Here is a 20574-nt window from a genome sequence, read left to right on the forward strand (position 1 = left end):
AAGGAGACAGAGGCTTTATGCATTTTCTTCACTGCAGTGTCACCAGTGCCTAGAACGAGGCCAATCAGAGTAGGTATTCGATGAATGTTTGTTGAATGAATGAACACAATCCACATACATATGCATATAAAAAGTATTATTTGTCTTAACGGGATCATATTTTATGTAATGTTCTGAGACATTATTTTTGCATTTAACAATGTTTTAGAGATCTTTTCCTGTCTGTTTATATAGGCCTTTGTTTTCTTTAAGGTGGCATGGTACTAGCAGTCTTTGCTTAGTATGATGTACACAAATTTTAGTTACCATAGTTTACTTAAATAACACCAGTCCAACAACACGGTTCAAATTTTAGTTACCATGGTGTATTATGTGAATGGTTGCATAAAGTACAAACTTACCTGCTAGCTCTTCAGTCCACAAATCACTATGCAAATGCTCATGATTGTTAGTGAACAATTATGTCAATTTTTTCAGTCTGTCAGTGATTGGTTATTCCACATCTGTTAATCAGTTGTTCAAAGTGTGTGGTATATAGCTCTCCCATCTATAAAACCCCATGACATTTTATAAAAATGGATGACTGAAAGGGGGAATTGGCCAACAAAGGTGAAAGTGCAGCAAAGAAATGAAAACTTGGCACCGGAAGTGAAATTCAAATCTAACGTAAATGGAATTATAGAAGAAATAGTTGACTCTGGGACTGCTGCCACTGTTACCATTAGACCGCAGGTAAGTGTGCAGCCAGAGGAACTTTGTGAAGGTGACTTTATTGCTATAAATGAGGAAAGTGGTTGTGATAAAAAGAATGGAGATGTTGCAGAGATAGTAATACTGGCAACAACTCTCACATTAAAGGACCTTTTGAAGATATTGGACCTTTTGAAGATATTTCAAATTGAAAGTTCAAAGGATAAAATGTTGGAAGCTGATCTAACCTTAGAGAAGAGTATGACAGTCCACCAAGGCAGAGACAAGATGGTCTAGGCATTGTTCAAGCTATTCTTAAGTCTTTTTACAAAAGGAAAGGTTTTTTTTTTTTTTTTTTAGAAAAGCCACTAATTCTCAATATTTCTAATGTTTTAAATTACAGTGTACTAAAAACATTAGTTTTATTTTTCTATTTTCCTGTACATGTAGAGCTGATGGTGAGAGAGTTTTCAGTATTTTTTTTTTTCTTGAGACAGGGTCTTGCTCTGCATGTATCATTTACTTAATTATTTGCCTATTGGTAGGTTGGTTTCAAATTTCTCTTGTTACAAATAAAGCTACCGTGCACATCTTTTACCTAAATCTTTATGCATATGTGTAAATATTTATGGAATTAACTAGGTCAAAAACAATCTGCAGTTAAAATTTTGATGCTGCCAAATTCCCTCCTAAAACAGCTTTTTTGGTTTATGTTCTTTCATAGTGTATTATGTACTAAAAATGCCCTTTTCCTAGATCTTCACTAATAATTATTACATACATAATCTTTTAATTTTTGCCAGTCTAACAGGGAAAAAAATGTGCTGTTTCATAAAACTTATTGAATGGAAAAGGCAGGTTACAAAGTGACATGAGTAAATAAATGTGTGTGAATATTCATGCAGATTTTTAATGTCACTAGTGTTCTAGTGATGAGCATTTAGATTGGTTCAATTTTTCTCAATTATATACAGTGTTGTGCATTCTTGTACGTATATTTTTGTGCACATATTCCACAGCTAAAAAAAGTCTGAAATAATGTATACCAAAATGCCAAAAATGGTTTTCTCCAGGGAGAATTTGGCAACTTTTATTTTTGCTTATCTCTTAAGAAAATTCAACAATGAGCATGAACTTATTAAAACTATTTTCTATGCAGTGGCTCGTGCCTGTATTCCCAGCACTTTGGGAGGCCAAGGCAGGAGGATTGCTTGAGGCCAGGAGTTCGAGACCAGCCTGGGTAATATAGTGAGACCCCATCTCTATAAAAAATACAAAAAAATTTGCCAGGCATGGTGGCCTATGCCTGTAGTCCCATCTACTCAGAAGCTGAAGCAGGAGGATTGTTGGAGCCCAAGAATTCAAGGCTGCAGCAAGCTGTGATTGGCTAGTGCACTCTAGCCTGTGCGACAGAGTGAGACCCTGGCAGGCCTGGCTAATTTTTAAAAATTTTTTGTAGAGATGGGGGCTTGCTGTGTTGCTTAGGCTGGTCTCAAACTCCTGGCCACAAGCAATCCTCCTGCCTTGGTCTCCCAAAGTACTGGGATTTTAGACATGAGCCACTGCACCCAGCCAAGACTCCACCTCTTAAAAAAAATAAAGAAGAAAAAGAAAAATAGGTGGTCCTCATCTTATCCTAGGCATAAGCAGTGTGTTTGGCAGTACCTTCTGCTTTTCAAAACTACCAACGGGGTCTCATAATCAGTGTCCTTATTTTTGGACAGTGAAATACTGCCTGGCCCTTCTCAGCAAGTAATGGACTTAATGACTCAGAATGCTCCAGAGTTCTGTTGCCACATCATGAATATGAGTTGGAATGAGTGGCCTCATTTCCAAAAAGGGATGAATTATGCCATTATTCAAGATATGTTGGTCTGAGTCGCTCTGCGTTCATGTCGTAGGGCTTTATAATGTTCTGTGTCCTGGAGCCTTGAGGTGTTCACCTACATAGACAGAGCCCAGATCTTGTTGCCTTTGAGAAGCAGTGGGTTAAACCCTTTCTTCTCGATGCCCAGTAGACCTTATTCCTAGAGTATTTTCTTCTTTCTAGGTTAGTTTAGAAATCGTCTGAGAAAAGGTCCTGACGGTTGTATACTCTCATGTCCTCAAGGTGGCTTTCCTGTCACACTTCCTTTTTTCAGCCAGAATATTTTTCTTAACTCAATCACCTTTCTAAACTTTAGCTCGTAGTTGTCTTTTAGGAGTAGAAGGGTCTTTTGTAGAGGAGTTGTGGCAATTAGCATTTTGGGGTCAGGTTATTAAAATCTTTAAAACTGTACTAAGTTTGAAGTATTATATTAGAGAGCTATTTAAAGATTTTTAAGTAGTTAAGTGAGGTTTCAGAGTAATCTGGTATATATGCAGGATGGATTGGAATGGAAGCAACTGTGGGCAGAAAGACCACTTTAAAAGTCTGTTTTAGGCCGGGCACGGTGGCTCACGCCTGTAATCCCAGCACTCTGGGAGGCCGAGGCGGGAGTTCGAGACCAGCCTGAGCAAGAGCGAGACCCCCGTCTCTACTAAAACTAGAAAGAAATTAGCTGGACAACTAAAAATGTATATAGAAAAAATTAACCGGGCATGGTGGCACATGCCTGTAGTCCCAGCTACTCGGGAAGCTGAGGCAGAAGGATTGCTTAAACCCAGGAGTTTGAGGTTGCTGTGAAGTAGGCTGAGCCACGGCACTCTAGCCAGGGCAACAGAGTGAGACTCTGTCTCAAAAAAAAAAAAAAAAAGTCTGTTTTAGTGATTCAAGCAAAAGAACTTAAAAAGCTCTTGGAAAGTTACTGTTTTAAGAAGGGAATATTAGCCTATTGATTAGGAAAATAGGAAGACTTACTCTTCATCTTCTTTAAGCAAGTAAAATTTATTGATATGATTACCATTTTAAAGTAATATTTGTGTATAAGTGAGATATTAAGAAGGAATGAAGTTGTTCAGAATTAATTTAAGGTTCTAAATGATGATTTTCACAATATTGTGTAGAAGGAACTTGAACTTGTGGCATATGATGATAAACTTGGGAGATTGGGGCACGTTTCAGAAGACTGCAGATAAGTGAATATCTAGATGTTTAAAAGGAGAAAATGGGCCAGGCATGGTGGCTCACACCTGTAATCCTAGCACTTTGGGAGGCTGAGGCAGGAGGAGTTCTCACTTGAGGCCAGTAATTCGAGACCAGCCTGAGCAAGAGTGAGACCTTGTCTCTACAAAAAATAGAAAAATTAGCTGGGTGTGGTGGCCTGCACCTGTAGTCCCAGCTACTTGGGAGGCTGAGACAGGAGCCTCAGCTTGAGCCCAGGAGTTTGAGGTTGTAGATGATGACGCCATTGCACTATAGCCCAGGGACAGAGAAAGACCCTGTCTCTAAATAGATAGATTCTTTGGTAGAATGGTAAACTTGATATCAAAATTATATAGTGCATTATTAAAGAGATTTATGAACTTTTGAAAAAAGAATAGAACTCAATTGTAATCCCAGAGCAATTTGTGATGGGCAACATGATAAAACATTTTATAGTTAATCTGAAAGGATAAAGATAAGGAAATAGCCAGAAAAAATTCTGAATAAGTAAAATAATGAGTGATAACTTTTACGCTCAGATATTAAAATATATCATAAAGCTTAACAGTGCATTGGTACAAGAAATAGGCAGTTGTTTACTAACAAGATGTAAGATCTCGGTAATATGATAAAGGTGGCATTTCAGATCAGTGAAAAAGCATAAATTATAAAATTTCTTAGGACAACTGAGGATAAACTACTATTTTACATCGTCCAAGAAAAAGTCTTAGAGGAACTGAATATTTAAATATAAGCAAACCTTGAATGCACTAAAACAAAAAAACTAAATTTTTAATATAACCTGGCTAATCTAGGTTTTTTTTTAAAGCTCGATAATAAAGATAGAAACCACGATGATAAAATATGATAGATTTACACTAAAAATTTCTCTGCGGAAAAGCTGGCATTACCAAATTTAGAAGAAACACACTACAAACCAGGGGGAAATTGCTGCATGTGACTGATTAAGAATTAATAATGTAAGGGCGGAAGACTTAGTAGATGCTCACAGCATGTGTGGAGAAAAATTTCTCACACAGAGATTAGGATATATAAAAGTAAAAAAAAAGTTTGGCCAGACGCGGCTGTAATCCTAGCACTCTGGGAGGCCGAGGCAGGTGGATCGTTTGAGCTCAGGAGTTCAAAACCAGCCTGAGCAAGAGCGAGACCCCGTCTCTACTAAAAATAGAAAGAAATTAGCTGGACAACTAAAAATATATATAGAAAAAATTAGCCGGGCATGGTGGTGCATGCCTGTCATCCCAGCTACTCCGGAGGCTGAGGCAGGAGGATCGCTTGAGCCCAGGAGTTTTGAGGTTGCTGTGAGCTAGGCTGATGCCATGGCACTCTAGCCTGGGCAACAGAGTGAGACTCTGTCTCAAAAAAAAAAAAAAAAAGTTTATTTTATCTTTTTAGAAGGCGGGAGATGGAGAGTGAATGAGTGGGAGAGAGAAAAAGGAAATAAAGGGAAAAAGGAGTGGCAAGGCACCCAAAAGAGAAGGGAGATGCCTGCGCAGAGGCTGAGAGGATTGTTGGTTTTTATGGGGACAAAGAGAGAGGGAAAAAAAATAGTGATTGTGGTCAATTGATAACAGACAAACAATTGATAAGAGAAGCCCCTGTGGAGTAATTAGCAGGAGGCAGCTGCGAGAAGTCAGGTTGTTTTCTTTCCTGTTTTTTCCCATTCCTGAAGATGAAATGTAGTCAGTCTTATTGTTGGGGATGTGATCTGCCCCTGAGATACGGATTTGGGCAGGAAACTCAGGAACTCCTTAGGAACTCTTTGAGGCTATAAAACAAATTCTAAAGGGCAGTGAGCAGATGAATGTAAAGAGTAAGATTTACATGTCCTTTCTGTCTGTTTCTGTCTGTTCAGCTCTTTTCAGATGTTGTAAAAACAGAACCCTGGATCCCTGCAAGGTGCCTGTCTTCGAGGGAGGGCAGAGAGGGAGAGAAAGAGAGCAAGCACGTGCATGCGCCATGCACAGGAGAGCAAGCAGAGAGAGCTGCAGGGTGCCTTTCAGCTAGGGAGAGAAAGAGGAGAGAGAGCTCATAGGATTGATCTTTAGCTGTTACTGGGGAAATTGTGGGATTAGATATTTTTCTGTTATTTTTTGCAAGGCCACCCATTCAAATAATTTAACATAGGAAGAACTCTATAGAAATTACGCTTTAGAAAAAGTTGAGTACCTCAATAGAAAATTGGGCAAAGGCAGAAATATACAAAGGCAGAAATTTGTATGGTCTTAAGTACATGAAAAATATAAATCCATACTGATAATCAAAAAAAAGTATTTTAAAATAACAATGAAGGCCGGGTGCAGTGGCTTACGCCTGTAATCCTAGCACTCTGGGAGGCTGAGGCGGGAGGATTGCTCAAGGTCAGGAGTTTGAGACCAGCCTGAGCAAGAGCGAGACCCCGTCTCTACTAAAAAAGTAGAAAGAAATTATGTGGACAACTAAAAATATATATAGAAAAAAAAATTAGCCAGGCATGGTGGCCCATGCCTGTAGTCCCAGCTACTCGGGAGGCTGAGGAAAGAGGATCGCTTGAGCCCAGGAGTTTGAGGTTGCTGTGAGCTATGCTGACACCACAGCACTCTCGCCTGGGTAACAGAGTGAGACTCTGTCTCAAAAAAAAAAAAAACCAAATAAAAAAACAACAATGAAGTACTAGGGTTTTAGTGTGTGTGTTTTTTTCCATCATATCAGATTGGGGAACAAAATTAAAAGAATGATAGGACTAGGATGAAATTGGTAAGGGATAGGGAAAAAGTTTCATGCTGCTGGCAGATCAAAAATTAGTACAGTTTTTCTTGAGGACAACTTGGCAGTATGTATCAAAAACCTTTAAAAAGTTCATACCCTTTGACACCATACATTTTATTTCTATGAACTTATAGGAATGAATGCATGGGATATATGTATAAAGAGGTTCATTGTAGCATTGGAATGAATGCTATAATGGAAATAGCCTAAGTGTCCATACAATGGAATACTTTAGAGCTGTGGTCCTCAACCCCTGGGCAGGAGCCCAGTACTGGTCATTGACCTTTTAGGAAACAGGTTGTGCATCAACTGCCTGATCTCCACACCACAACCCACCCCCTACCCCGAGTCCATGGAAAAATTGTCTTCCATGAAACTGGTCTCTGGTGCCAAAAAGGTTGGGGACTGCTGCTCTAGAGCCATTAACAGTAAAGATGTAGATCTATGTATATTGTTATGGGAAGATGTTTGTGATATATTGTTAAGTGAGAGAAGCAGGTATTCAAATAGTTGATATAATATGATTGCATTTTTAGAAGATAAGATTATGACTCAATAGTTTTGGGGAAGATCCTGGAGTTTGTTTTTAAAAATTACTACCATTTCTTGTTTGGGTACAAGTGCTGGAATAAACCACCCTGCATGTTGTAGCTAGACAAATCTTCCTTCCTCTAACCCCTCTCCCTTCCTCTTATGTTTAGAAGCTTATATTGGCTGCATCTTTCCTACTTTAGACCCAAAATAAGTGCCTGAGGCAAAAATCTCAATGAATGGAAGTTTATTAAGCCAAAGTTGAGGACATGCCTGGGAAAAGCACGAACCACAGAGAAACCTTTGGTGGTTTTTCCAAAGGGGAATTTTTGAGTTTCAATATTTAAAGGGGGATAGGGCATACTGAAAGAAGAAAAAGGCAGGGGTGGGGTGGTTAGTGAGTTAAAATGGTTACATTCTTGTGAGACCCAGGAAAATCTACAGTTTACATAAGATAAGGCAAATGTTAGAAGAGAAAAAGGGAGTGAAGTAAGAATCATTTTATGTAGATGCCCCAGTAGGTGGAAGAATATCTGCTCCCTTCTCTCTGTACTGAACCTGTGAAGATAAACTTGTAATTCACTGTCAGTGTGGAATTGAACAGACTTTAGTTTTAGGAGCTAGACATGGCCTGCAGACCTAAAATTACAATTTGCAGTCCTTGCATATGGGAGGCCAGCAAGCATTACCTTAAGAATGATCTGTGGGGCCAGTCCTTCACAGTCCTAAAGCCTGAGGCCTTCACCTTCCCTTTTGCATAAGGAGCTGGGGGGGAGGGGTCTGGAGATTTTTATCTTCTTTTACACTACCAGATCAAATATGCTTTGGTGGTGCAAGGTGTACTCACATTTCCTTTAAGGAATTCAGTTTAACACTAGGGGGTGAGAGATAGTGACAGGATTGTGAGGGGGAAGAAAGAAAACTATTTGCCTCATTGTCCTTTCTCCTTCCCCCACGGCTCCTTTCATATTAATTAAACCTTGCCCTCCATTGTCCCAGGAAAAAGTTTGCAAAGAAAAACTAGACAATTCTTGGGTGTTGATCTTCTAAGGGCCCATTTGAAGGCAATTGAAGTAATTTTTGAGGGCAATTTTCTCTATTGGATGTTGGCTTTTCTTAAAAACTTTAGCATACCCACTGCATCTGTTCTGGTCTGGCTTTTTTGAGTCTCTTATAAGTTTCTTTGCCTAGTCCCAACCAGGCCTGTCATCTTGTCATCTTACACTTATAGGGTGCTCTTTTCTCTCTCCATATGTTCACAAATTGCATGAAATTCCTCCTCCTTTCCTCTTTTCTTTCTTATCCCACTAATTACCTCTTTTTGGAGAGTGGCATCCCAGGTCTCCTCAGCTTTGTAAGACTTCCTTGAATTCACCAGCATGTGTTGCTATCTTTCTTTTCTGAAATCTTATTAACTATTTTTTCTATATGACTTAAGGTAACTTTCATATAGTGCCTGTGGAATAAAAATGAATTGTTTATTCCTTTTTTACCCCTTCCCTCACAACTAAACTTTTGCTGAGGGCAGGGATGATGTTTCAGACCTTGTATTACCCATAGAATCAAGTATGTGGCTTGGTATATAGTAAGTACTCACTCAGCAAATACTTGTTGATTTGTTTGGTAGTAGCTCATTTGAAGAATAAATTATATTACGTTATAAATCTGCCATTTTTTTTCTTCTTGTGCTTAGATCACTCAGTCCTTGGTGTTTCTGCTGTTGGCTACACTTTTCAGTGCATTGACTGGTTTGCCGTGGAGTCTTTATAATACTTTTGTGATAGAAGAAAAGCATGGTTTCAATCAACAGGTATAATAGAGAATACAAATGTTCTCTTTTAATTGTGAAGCACTTCTGTGCTTTTATCTTGCTCTAGTAATAATTTAAACATAATTTGCTATTTTAGAGCATGAATTAATTGAAAAAGAAAGGAAGCAGATATGATACAGATCACAGTTTAAGGTCTTGCTGTAAACTCTTACAGTGTTTTTCAGCTAAGAACACTTAAATGAACTTATTTTAAACTGTAAAATGGAAGACATTTACTTATTGTCTTAGGTTGCCTAGTATCATAACATAGTTTCACTGCATGTTAATATTTAAAATTGCTTTAATAATATATGCTTTGTATTCACTTATTAATTATTTAAAAAGCAAAACAAATTTCTCAGTTTCTTATGGTGATGTTTTCTTTTTTTAGACCTTGGGATTCTTCATGAAAGATGCAATCAAGAAATTTATTGTGACTCAGTGTATTTTATTGCCTGTGTCTTCACTTCTACTTTACATTATTAAAATTGGGGGTGACTATTTTTTTATTTATGCCTGGCTGTTCACATTAGTTGTATCTCTGGTGAGTAAAATCTTTATTTCATTTTATTTTACAAAAGTTCCTTGGTTAGGCCAGGCATGGTGGCTCATGCCTGTAATCCTAGCACACTCGGAGGCAGAGGCGGGAGGATCCCTTGAGGTCAGGATTTCGAGACCAGCCTGTGTTGTCCCAGCTACTCGGAAGGCTGAGGCAGGAGGATCACTTAAGCCCAGGAGTTTGAGGTTGCTGTGAGCTGATAACACCTTTATACTCTACCAGGGGAGACAGAGTGAGACTCTGTCTCAAAAAAAAAACAAAAAACAAAAGCAGCTCTTTTGCACCTTTCCTTTTGCTCTCCCTTTGCTGCGACAGTGGATCCAGTTGTCATCTGTGGCGTATATATCATGTTCTATAAACCTATATCTTGCTCTTGCCCTATAATCCTATCTTCCTCTCCTCAATAAACCTCATTTTTGTGATTGCCTTAAAAAAAAGTTCTTGGTGAGATTACTATAATCTCCATTAGCATGTAAACAGTTCTTATGAAGCAGATGAAATATAAATAATGCTTATATAAATTTCGTTGTTGTTTTCTCTGCTTTGGATATAGAAATAGGAGAGTTGACTGACCATGAATTTTATTCTCTTTATGCTGACCTTTACAGATCATAGAAGCTAGTCATTAGTCACTTTTAATGATCCAATTGTCAGGCAGTTTTGTGCTGTGCATTTGTGAGTTGCCACCAGGATGAATGACCAAATGTGATAATTTAATGACTCTCAGCTCACCTCCAGTGCTTAAAAATTGTGGATATTTTGAAGAGAGAATAGATTTAAGAGGGACAAGAGAAAGAAAGCGTATAGTTACCTGGCTTTCTTCTACCCTCTTCCCCTTGCCTTTCCCTCCCCTCCCTTCTTTACCCTTTCAGCTCTGTTCCCTTCCTCTTCCTCCTTTTATCCATTCTCTTTCTTTTCCTTCTCCCTTTTTTCTCCCCTTTTCTCCCTGACTGCCACCTATCCTTCCCTCTCTTCCTTCTCTTTCTCTTTTCCTCTTACTCTCCCCCCCCTTTCCCTCCCTCACATCTTCTATTCCTCTGCTCTTTCCCATATTCTGAACTGCTTCACAACACACTGCATACAACTTAAATTATCTGTTCACAGCCCCCAGAAAATATCATCTATCAGGTCTTCCACTCCACTGATGGTGAGGTTTATTGTATTTTATTTTTTTAGAGATGGTGTTTCACTGTGTTGTCCAGGCTAGAGTACAGTGGCTATTTCACAAGTGTGATCCTAGTGCACTACAGCCTCAAACTCCTGGCCTCAGGCAATCTTCCTGCCTCAGCCTCCCGAGTAGCTGGGAGTATAGGCTGGCTGAGGTTTATTTTAATCTTAAATATATGATGCTCATTATTTCACTTCCACTGGTGGGATGAAGATCAGAAAATGGGCACTAACTGGATTTACAAGTATCTATCGTATGACAAATTGAAGTAAGGGGAAAAAAGGCAGAGGAAATACTCCAAAAATGCCTAAGGAAGTGCTATTCGAATCAAAGTAGACAGGTATGAACTGCAGGTAATTAATTTTAGCAAACAAACCAACCAAGTAACAGCACAGAGATAAGCTCTAGTAATTATTTTTTAGTAAAGACTTCAGATCTATCACAATTACTCTAAAAGGCAGAATTGCATGTTATGATTGGCTTATGGAGTGTCAGAAATTCCCAAGGTAGTTTTGAAAGGGTTATTACCATCTAGTGATCTTAATCATTGTTAGCAGCATTATCTACTAAAATAAAATTCACAGGTTTACTGTGTTATCAGATTACTCATTTTGATTTAATTCATCAGATATTAAGCTGGTATTATCTGGCACTATTCTGGCCTGGGAATACCAGAGCAAATACGATAAGTTTCCTGTTTTCAAGTTTAGGGTCAACATAATTGGGTTTTTTTGTTTTTTTCTAGAAACAGGGTCTTGCTTTGCTACCCAGGCTGGTGTGCTGTGGCACAATCATAGCTCACCGTAGTCTCAAACTCCTGGGCTCAGGTAATCCTCTCACCTCAGCTTCCCGAGTAGCTGGGACTACATATGTGTGCCACCATTCATTCCCAGCTAACTTTTTTATTTTTTGTAGAGATGAGGTTTCACTATGTTGCCCAGGCTGGTCTTGAACTCCTGGCCTCAAGTGATCCTCCTGTCTTGGCCTCCCAAAGTACTGGGATTACAGGTATGAGCCACTATACATGGCAGTTGTTTTAATATATTAATAATTGAGTCTGTATAATAATGAGTAGTTTTTCTTTAAGAGCGTATTCATAAGTTCTGACATTTACTTTTCAGGTTCTTGTCACAATCTATGCTGATTATATTGCCCCTTTATTTGACAAATTCACACCTCTGCCTGAGGGAAAGCTTAAACAAGAAATTGAAGTAATGGCAAAGAGTATTGACTTTCCTTTGACTAAGGTGTATGTTGTTGAAGGTAAGCCTACCTGGGGTAAGAAGGATTTATTCAAGTGGTCTCTTTTATTTGATACTTTATTCTTAAAACTTTAATAAAAGAACAAATAGGTTTTTTTAAAAGTTGTTATTTAAAGGTTAGAATTTCCATCTTGGCCTTTTAATATTTATAGAAATTGTTGACATAGTCCTGGGATAGAAATTGGTGGTCTGATGTCAAATCCTGCTCTTGCCTACAGCTATGTTTAGTTGGCTTTATAGTATTGTTTCTAATTTGTGGCCAAGTCCTCTTTCACTCTCTGTTATATTTGGTTGTATATTAGACTGATTTATTCACTTCTGTTACCTGCCTGGCTCCTCTGGGTAATTGAGTTGGACTCTTAAATAGTCAGATTCCATTTAGCATTAGTATGGCGTGCTCATAAACAAAACCAATGTTACTGACTTTGTCTCCTCCAACAAAACACCCAGTGTTCTGGAAGACTCACTTGCAGATTACCAAAGACTGCAGTATCACTGGGGTCTCTGATTAGTTATACTCTGCTTTTCTGATGATTGCTTTTGAGAGTTAAGCTATTTATTGGCTCTCATAAGACTACTATAAAATCTCAAGGAAGCCCACAAAGATGTAGAGAAAAACTGTTGTAAGGTACCATGACTTTCAGAATTTAAAAATTAAAATGCATATAAAAGAATATAATTGGTTCTGCCCCTGCCACTTATCAGCTATGGGATCTTGGACAAATCACTTCATCCCTCTAGATTTCAACTGTGCTTCCTCTAAACTGCAGTTTCACAAATATTTTCCGTAAAAGGCTAGATAGTAAATATTTTAGGCTTTGCAGGCCACATGGTCTCTATTGCAGCTATTCAGCTCGACCATTATAGTGCAAAAGCAGCCATAGACAATACTAAACAAATGAGCATGCCTGTGTTCCAATAAAACTTTATAAAAATAAATGGCAGGTTGGATTTGGCCTCCAAGGCATGGTTTGCTGATCCCTGCTTTAAATTAAACTATCACCAGTGAGAAGCCTCCATGTTAGATGAAAGACATAGAAACTGAGAAGCAATTGCAGGGTTAGAGGAAAACAGGTGGTCACAACTGAAACAATGAATTAATAACAATGAGAAGAATATAGAAATTTCAGACATTTAGTGGCTTCTGAGGCTATACAGCACAACTAAAGGCAGAATTGGAATAGCTTAAGATTCTGTGGGGAAATGGTTGAATAATAAGCCAGTTTATACTTATTTAGCCTCTGAAATCATTGCTTCCCTCCCCCACCCCAGGTAATGTTACTAGTCAGTATAGTAGCTCAGTAGTAGCTCACTAGTCAGTATAGTAGAACAATCTCTGAGGGGCTTTTACTGAATGGGGCGACCCTAAGTTGCTGATCACTTAAGTTATAATCAGATAACATGAGACACTAGCTAATGCTGTGGCAGTAGAGATGATAAATAGAATATGTGATATATATCATTGATACAATTTTTATTTTATTTTGTTTTATTTATTTATATATTTATTTTGAGACGGAGTCTCGCTCTGTTGCCTAGGCTAGAGTGCCAGGATGCTGGCCTAGCTCACAACAACCTGGGCTTAAGCGATCCTCTTGCCTCAGCCTCCCAAGTAGCTGGGACTACAGGCATGTGCCACCACACCTGGCTAATTTTTTCTATTTTTAGTAGAGATGGGGGGGGGTCTCACACTTGCTCAGGCTGGTCTTGAACTCGCGACCTCAAGCTGTCTTTCCACTTGAGCCTCCCAGAGTGCTAGGATTACAGGCATGAGCCACCATGCCCAGCCTTAATTTTCATTTTAGATGAAATAGTCAAGGAAGGCTTTATGGAAGGTTATAACCTGAGCTGGGTCTTAATGGGAAATCAAGATTTGAGTAGGTTGCAGGGTAGCATTTCAGAGGTCAGGCTTTCGGAGTCAGTGGGCTTAGGTTGGATTCCTAGCTCTATCACAAATTACTTGTGTGACTTGGGCAACTCACCTTTACTAAATAGCAGTTTACTCATCTGTAATGAATGTATGTTTTTATTATTGTTAACAATAGTAAGAATCCTCAAAACTATTTTGAATTAATGAATATTTTTATGGTAACAAGAAATGTTACAGATTTGTAAATTGGCCAAGACACTGTAGTGAAAAGCTAAGAATCCTACTCTCAAAAAATTATCAGATAGCAAGTGCTGTGTAGAGAATTAAATTAGTGTGACATGGTGAAGGATGACTGAGTTGATACTTCAGATTGGGTCATTGGAAAAGACCTCTGAACAAATGACTGTTAAGCCAATGAAGGGAGGAGCCATCCGTATTGAGATCAATGGGAAGAACTTCTAGATTTTTGTATTTTCAAGGACCATGAAGAAGCCCAGTGTGGCTGCATCATAGCAGGAGAGTGTTATGAGATGAAATCTGAAACATAGGCAAGAGTCAGATCATGTAGGCCTTTGTAAATCAGGTTAGAAAGTTTGGATTTTAAGTTCAGTGGGAAAAGCCATTGAAGGCTTTAGGCAGGAAAGTGGTATGTATTTTGAAAATATCTTGGGCTACTGTATGGAGAATATATTGTGGGGAGAGGTAAGAGTGGAAGCAAGGAGAGCAGTTAGGAGGCTACTGCAGTAGTCCAGGTAAGATGTAATAATAGTGGCTTAGACTAGGACAATAGTCATTGATGGAGAGAACTGGATGCACCTGGGATAGGTTTTAGAGGTGGAGTTGATTGCATTTGCTAATAGAGTGCATGTGGGGGAGTAAGGGAGCGACATCAAGGATAACAGCCTGGATTTTTGACCTGAGCAATTGGATAAATGGTAGTTTACTGAGAGGGAAAAAACAGAGAAGAGCAGCTTTGTGGGGTATTAAGAGTTCTAATGGGGCCGGGCATGGAGGCTCAACGCCTGTAATCCTAGCACTCTGGGAGGCGGAGGTGGGAGGATCGCTCAAGGTCAGGAGTTCGAGGCCAGCCTGAACAAGAGCGAGACCCCTGTCTCTACTAAAAATAGAAAGAAATTAGCTGGACAACTAAAAATATATAGAAAAAATTAGCCGGGCATGGTGGCACATGCCTGTAGTCCCAGCTACTCGGGAGGCTGAGGCAGAAGGATTGCTTGAGCCCAGGAGTTTGAGGTTGCTGTGAGCTAGGCTGACGCCACGGTACTCTAGCCCAGGCAACAGAGTAAGACTCTGTCTCAAAAAAAAGAAAAAAAAAAAAAGTAGAAGAGTTCTAATGGATGTGTTACATGTTGAGATACCTATTAATAAACATTGTATTCCTCAGAGTTCTGCAAGCAATAGAAACCACTGTGGCTGATTTAAGCAAAAAAAAAAAAAAAAATTGCTTATTGAAACAGTGTTTGATAGCTCACTAACTGTCCAGGAAAGTTAAGTTTGCCAACCTTTGGAAAATGGTCTGTTACATAGGGAGGCCGGGAGCTCAGAACCATACTGTAGAAGCAGTCTGGTGAGGACACTGCTCTTGCTACCTTAGAACACTGGATTCAGCAGTTTGTACCCCTAACATCTGTGACACTAGCATCCGCAGAATTAATTCTTCACTGCCTTGCTTTTTTGTGTAATAGCTAACTCTTCAGAGTCTTCAGTGGGTACATCTGATCGACTAAGCCAGGGCGTGAGCTTAGCTGCTAGGAGTGCTGGGGAGGCAAATACCTGGCTTTTTAGATTTCTCAAATGAGAAGCGTTCTCTCACATGGTGTGAAATTCTCTACAAGGAGATTCCAGTACTTGGCAGGAAAAAACCACACACACAAATATGAAGACCAAATACGTTTATAAACATCCATCTGGCAATGTCAAATAGGCAGCTGGATAATGAGTCCAGAGTTCTAGGGAGAGGTCAGGGCAAAAATACAGATTTGGAAGTATCTGGCACATAGATAATGTTTAATGCCGTGGATGAGGGCTCTTAGAGAAGAGAAGGGGGCCAGAGTCAGAGTCAGCAGGGCAGGAACAGCCAGGAAGGACGCTGACGAGGAGATACCATTGAGGAAGGAAGAAAATCAGCAGAAAGCAGTGTCTCAAAAGCCAGGAGAAGAAAGTGATTCAAGGAGAAAGTGGTCACCTGTGTTAAATGCTGCTAAGAGGCAGATTAAGATGAGACATCATAAAAAAAATGAAGATGCAGTTGGCAGTGCCTTACATTTGTGTAGAATATTTTGATTTTCAGAGTTCTCAAATACATTACTTCATTCCTCAAGTGGTATCATCAATCTATTCAGTAAACAAGCATTATTGAATATACAGTCATGCATCGCTTAACAACAAGGATACATTCTGAGAAATGTGTCATTAGGCAATTTCATCATCATGCAAACACCCTACAGTGTTACACAGACCTAGATGGTATAGCCTACTATACACCTAGGTTATATGGAATAGCCTCTTGCTCCTGGGCTACAAACCTGTACAGCATGTTACTGTACTGAACACTGTAGGCAATTGTAACACAATGGTAAGTATTAAAGGTAGTATGTTGTGCTGCAGTGTTACCATGGCTATGACATCACTAGGTGATGGGAATTTTTCAGTTCCGTTATAATCTTATAGGACCACTATCATATATGTGGTCCATCATTGACCAAAATGTCATTATGCCATACATGACTGTATACTACATGCCAGGCACAGTGATCCAAAAAGGTTACTGTCTAGTACAGGGACTCTTAAACTTTAGTAAGTATAAGAATTCCCTGGAGAGTTTGTTAAAAGACAGATTCCTGGGCTGCATCCCCAGTGGCTTGGTAGGTGTTTCTAGTATCTACTTCTAACGAGCACCCCTAGGTGATTTTGGTGTAGGTATTCCTTGGGCCATACTTTGAGATACCTGAACCAGTGGGAGATATTAAGACATTGATTTTATTTATCTGCATACAATCTGCCTACTTTCCTAGATAACTTCAGACAGCTACTAAGAAATATTTTAAAATTAATTTAAAAATTAGGATCAGCAAAGATAGAGATGAGATGGAGGTGTGAGACCCCAAAAGGGTAACATAGCTTTCTAGGTTCTAAGGTCCTCTATTATTGACAAAATTAGACCACATGTTTGGCTCTCCCTGGCAACCAAACCAAAAAGTAACATATTAATACCATAAATAAATAATGGCTTCTGTTTATCAAGCTTCACTACTGAACATACTGCCAAGTATTTTACATTGGAAATATGACAAATACAAAATTCATGTTTTCTGTGAGATACCTCAAATTCTCAAGAGGAGCAAATTTTTACATCATTTCTTCTTTTTAAAAGAAAGTATAAAATAATAGTAGTAGATTATATGGATCAGGCAGTATACTAATTGGTTTACTTATCACATGTAATCCTTAATCCAACCCAGTGAGATAGATATTAGCCTCACTTCATAAATAGGAAACTAAAGCTTAAAGAAATTAAGAAAGTTTCCTAAATTTACACAACTAAATACATGGCAGAGCCAAGATTTGAACCCAGAGTCTATGCCCTTAATCACTATATTCAACTCATTGTACATTGCAAAACATTTGGAAATTAAAGAAATAATATAAAGAAGAAAATAAAAATCAACCATAGTTCAGCTATGGTTAGCTAATAGTTAGCCACTATTAAAAATTTAGGTTTGTCTTCTTCTAGTCTTTATAAAAATAGCTTTAATTTTTTCTCTGATTAGAGAAGTAGGGTTGTTTTAAAAGCCTTGAGAGACAAAAGTAAAAAAGGAGGAAACAAAAATCCATAATTCTAGAACCCAGTGACAAATGCATCAATATTTTGATTTATTTCTTAATAGGCTTGTGTTTGTGCTTTTCTATTTACATGTATATTTTTACTTGACAATTATGGAACCATGTACATGAAACTTTGTATCCTTAGCAATAGTACTGGTGAGCTGCTTGTTAAAATTCTTTGAAAGTATAATTTTTTTCTGGCTGTTTAAAATCCCATTTCATAGGTTTACCATAATTTGATCATTCCCCAACTGTTGGATATTTAGGCTTTACTTACTTACTGCTACAAAGCTGTGATGAACATAAATATTTGTCACCAAGAACACAGGGAAGCAGACACTCCACTGCTGGTGGTGATTTATGTTGATACAGTTTTTCTTCAGGCATTAAACAATTTGAAAATGTTAATATCCTTTCCAGTAATTTAATTTTTAGGAGTCTCTCCAAAGGATCCCGGACTTTTTAATTACATTCCATGCTTTGAACTGTCTTTTCCTTAGGATCTAAACGCTCTTCCCACAGCAATGCTTATTTTTATGGCTTCTTCAAGAACAAGCGAATAGTTTTGTTTGACACTCTACTAGAAGAGTACTCTGTACTAAACAAAGACATCCAGGAAGATTCTGGCATGGAACCCCGCAGTGGTGAAGAAGGGGACAATGAAGAAATAAAACCTAAAGTTAAAGTGAGTTCTCCTTTTCCTAAGAGACTCTGCCTTGGTTTTTATACACAGTTCCTGTGACTGACTCAAAATAACATCAATTTCTATGTAGCAAGTGTTGAATTGAGGGAAACTATCAACTAAAAACACCACGGTCCCTTTATAGTTCTGGTATTTAGGAGAGATCATCACTATTACTACATGCTAACTGCCTTGCAAGCTTTTACAGAAGGTAGATTTTAAAATTGGAAGCTCTCCTAAGGTAGGAAAATTCATATGATTATTAGCTGTCTTTAAAACAGGGACTTAATATATATATTTCCGATATGTTTGTGATCAAAGAATTCCCATAGGCAGGATAAAGAGAAAATTAACTTTTAGCTTAAGACAATAATTATAGGCTTTGGCAACAGAGAGACTTGGATTCGAATCCTAGTCCTGTCATTTAGTAGCTGTGTGTCCTTGGGTACATTATGTAATTTACTTAGTTTTATTTGTTTAACACATTTATAAAATGTATGCTCTGTGCTGAGATGCCTTTTTTTTTTTTTTTTTTTTTTTGAGACAGACCCTTGCTCTGTCGCCTGGGCTAGAGTGTAGTGGTGTCATAGCTCATTATAACCTCAAACTCCTGGGCTCAAGTGATTCTCCTGCCTCAGCCTCCTGAGTAGCTGGGACCACAGGCGCACACCACCACACCTGGCTAATTTTTCTATTTTTTGTAGAGACAGGGTCTCGCTCTTGCTCAGGCTGGTCTCAAACTCCTGACCTCAAGCAATCTTCCTGCCTCAGCCTCCCAAAGTGCTAGGATACAGGTGTGAGCCACTGCTCCCAGACTGAGATACTTTGCTTGGCACTAGGAATACAAAAATAAAGAAGCAAACCTTCCTCTTAAGCTTATAGTCTAAGGGGGGAGACAGTCATACAATCGTGCTGCAATATAATTGTTACTATGAAGCTATAGATACTGGATATAATGGGAGCACAAGAGAAGACATTTCTTAAATCTGACCTGAGATTGAGAAAACTGCTTCTGAATCCTTTTCTTAGATGAGGTCAGCTGATGCTGATTAGCAAAATCTAAGGTACCAAGACTTAAGGGGGTTGGGGGGAGGATGATGATAAGAAACAATACAAATTTCATCAGAAATAGTCACCAGTATTTGTTTGTGTGATGGAATGTGCCATTGGCTTTGGTGTCATACAGAGATAATTTTAGATCCCTGTTCATTTACCATCTGTGTAACTCCGTGCAAGTAAGTTAAGCTCTCTAAATCTTTGATTTCTTAACTGAAAGATGAGGCCAGCAGGCTTTCTCAGCCTCGGCATTACTGACATTTTGGGCCAGATAATTTTTTGGTGTGGGAGGTATCTTGTGCATTGTAGGATATTGAGCAGCATCCCTGGCCTCTTCCCACTAGAGACCAGTGACAACTCCTCCTGCTTCAGAAAATTGTGGCAACAAAAATATCTCCAAACATTGCCAGATGTCCTGGGGAGGGGCTGGTGGTGGGGCAAGATAACCCCTGGTTGAGAAATACTGGACTAAAAATGCCTACCTTTTAGGGTTGTGAAGATTAAATGAAATAATATATGTGAAATACCTTGTATTCTATACATTTTAAGTACAAAAAAAATTATCATTTGAGCATCTGTTTTTACCCTAAAAATATGCTCTATTAATAGTAAAGTCCTTGCCTGTATTAAATATGTAGATGAAACAAAATTCTGTGAAGGGGTTAAGTACCACTGGGAGAGGGTTAATCCTTTGATTGTATTTATTTTTGCAAATAGAGTTATTCTGCCAATTAGGATATTAGAATAAAAGTCACTTTGATCTAGAGCCACAGAATTTTAAGCTAGGAAGAGATCTTAAGATCATCTTATAGATAGGAAAACTGAAGTCCAGAAATGGTAACCGAGTGATAACACTGGATAATCCTGCAAGTTCCGCAAGTCAATCTGCTTAAGAGGCATCCACATACAGGGAGTGGATTACATTATAGCTAAACCTAGATGTTAGCTAGTGGTCCACTGATTATAAGCAAAGTAATGAAATTACAGATCATTAATATCTATCTGTGACAATAGGGGGTTTTTTTTGGCTACAAAAACAATTGAGTGGTCCTTTGTATGTTAAATGGGGTTTGGCTTATTTTTCTGGCTTCTTGAAGAGCCTGCTTTATTTCACTGGTTAACTACAAATGTTGTAGCATCTAAATACAAGTTACACAACAAGATACATTAGACACAGTCCTACCCTAATGAACCTGTAGTAGAGGAGACAGCCCATAGTTTACTAGGATATGATAAATATCATGAGTGGCTAAAATAGTGTGCAGATTCT

The 20574-nt window shown here is 38.5% G+C and overlaps 1 protein-coding gene across 1 annotated transcript in view; it reads left to right on the plus strand.

Moving 5' to 3' along the window:
* ZMPSTE24 (zinc metallopeptidase STE24) overlaps positions 1-20574 on the plus strand; it is a 49168-nt gene that overhangs the window by 10075 nt on the left and 18519 nt on the right. The window contains exons 4-7 of the mRNA XM_069477759.1: positions 8748-8864; positions 9256-9408; positions 11713-11854; positions 18067-18251. Coding sequence (XP_069333860.1) covers positions 8748-8864; positions 9256-9408; positions 11713-11854; positions 18067-18251 — 597 coding nt within the window. The remainder of the gene's footprint in view (positions 1-8747; positions 8865-9255; positions 9409-11712; positions 11855-18066; positions 18252-20574) is intronic.

Source organism: Eulemur rufifrons, chromosome 8 (assembly GCF_041146395.1).
Source record: "Eulemur rufifrons isolate Redbay chromosome 8, OSU_ERuf_1, whole genome shotgun sequence".
NCBI classification, from domain to species: domain Eukaryota; kingdom Metazoa; phylum Chordata; class Mammalia; order Primates; family Lemuridae; genus Eulemur; species Eulemur rufifrons.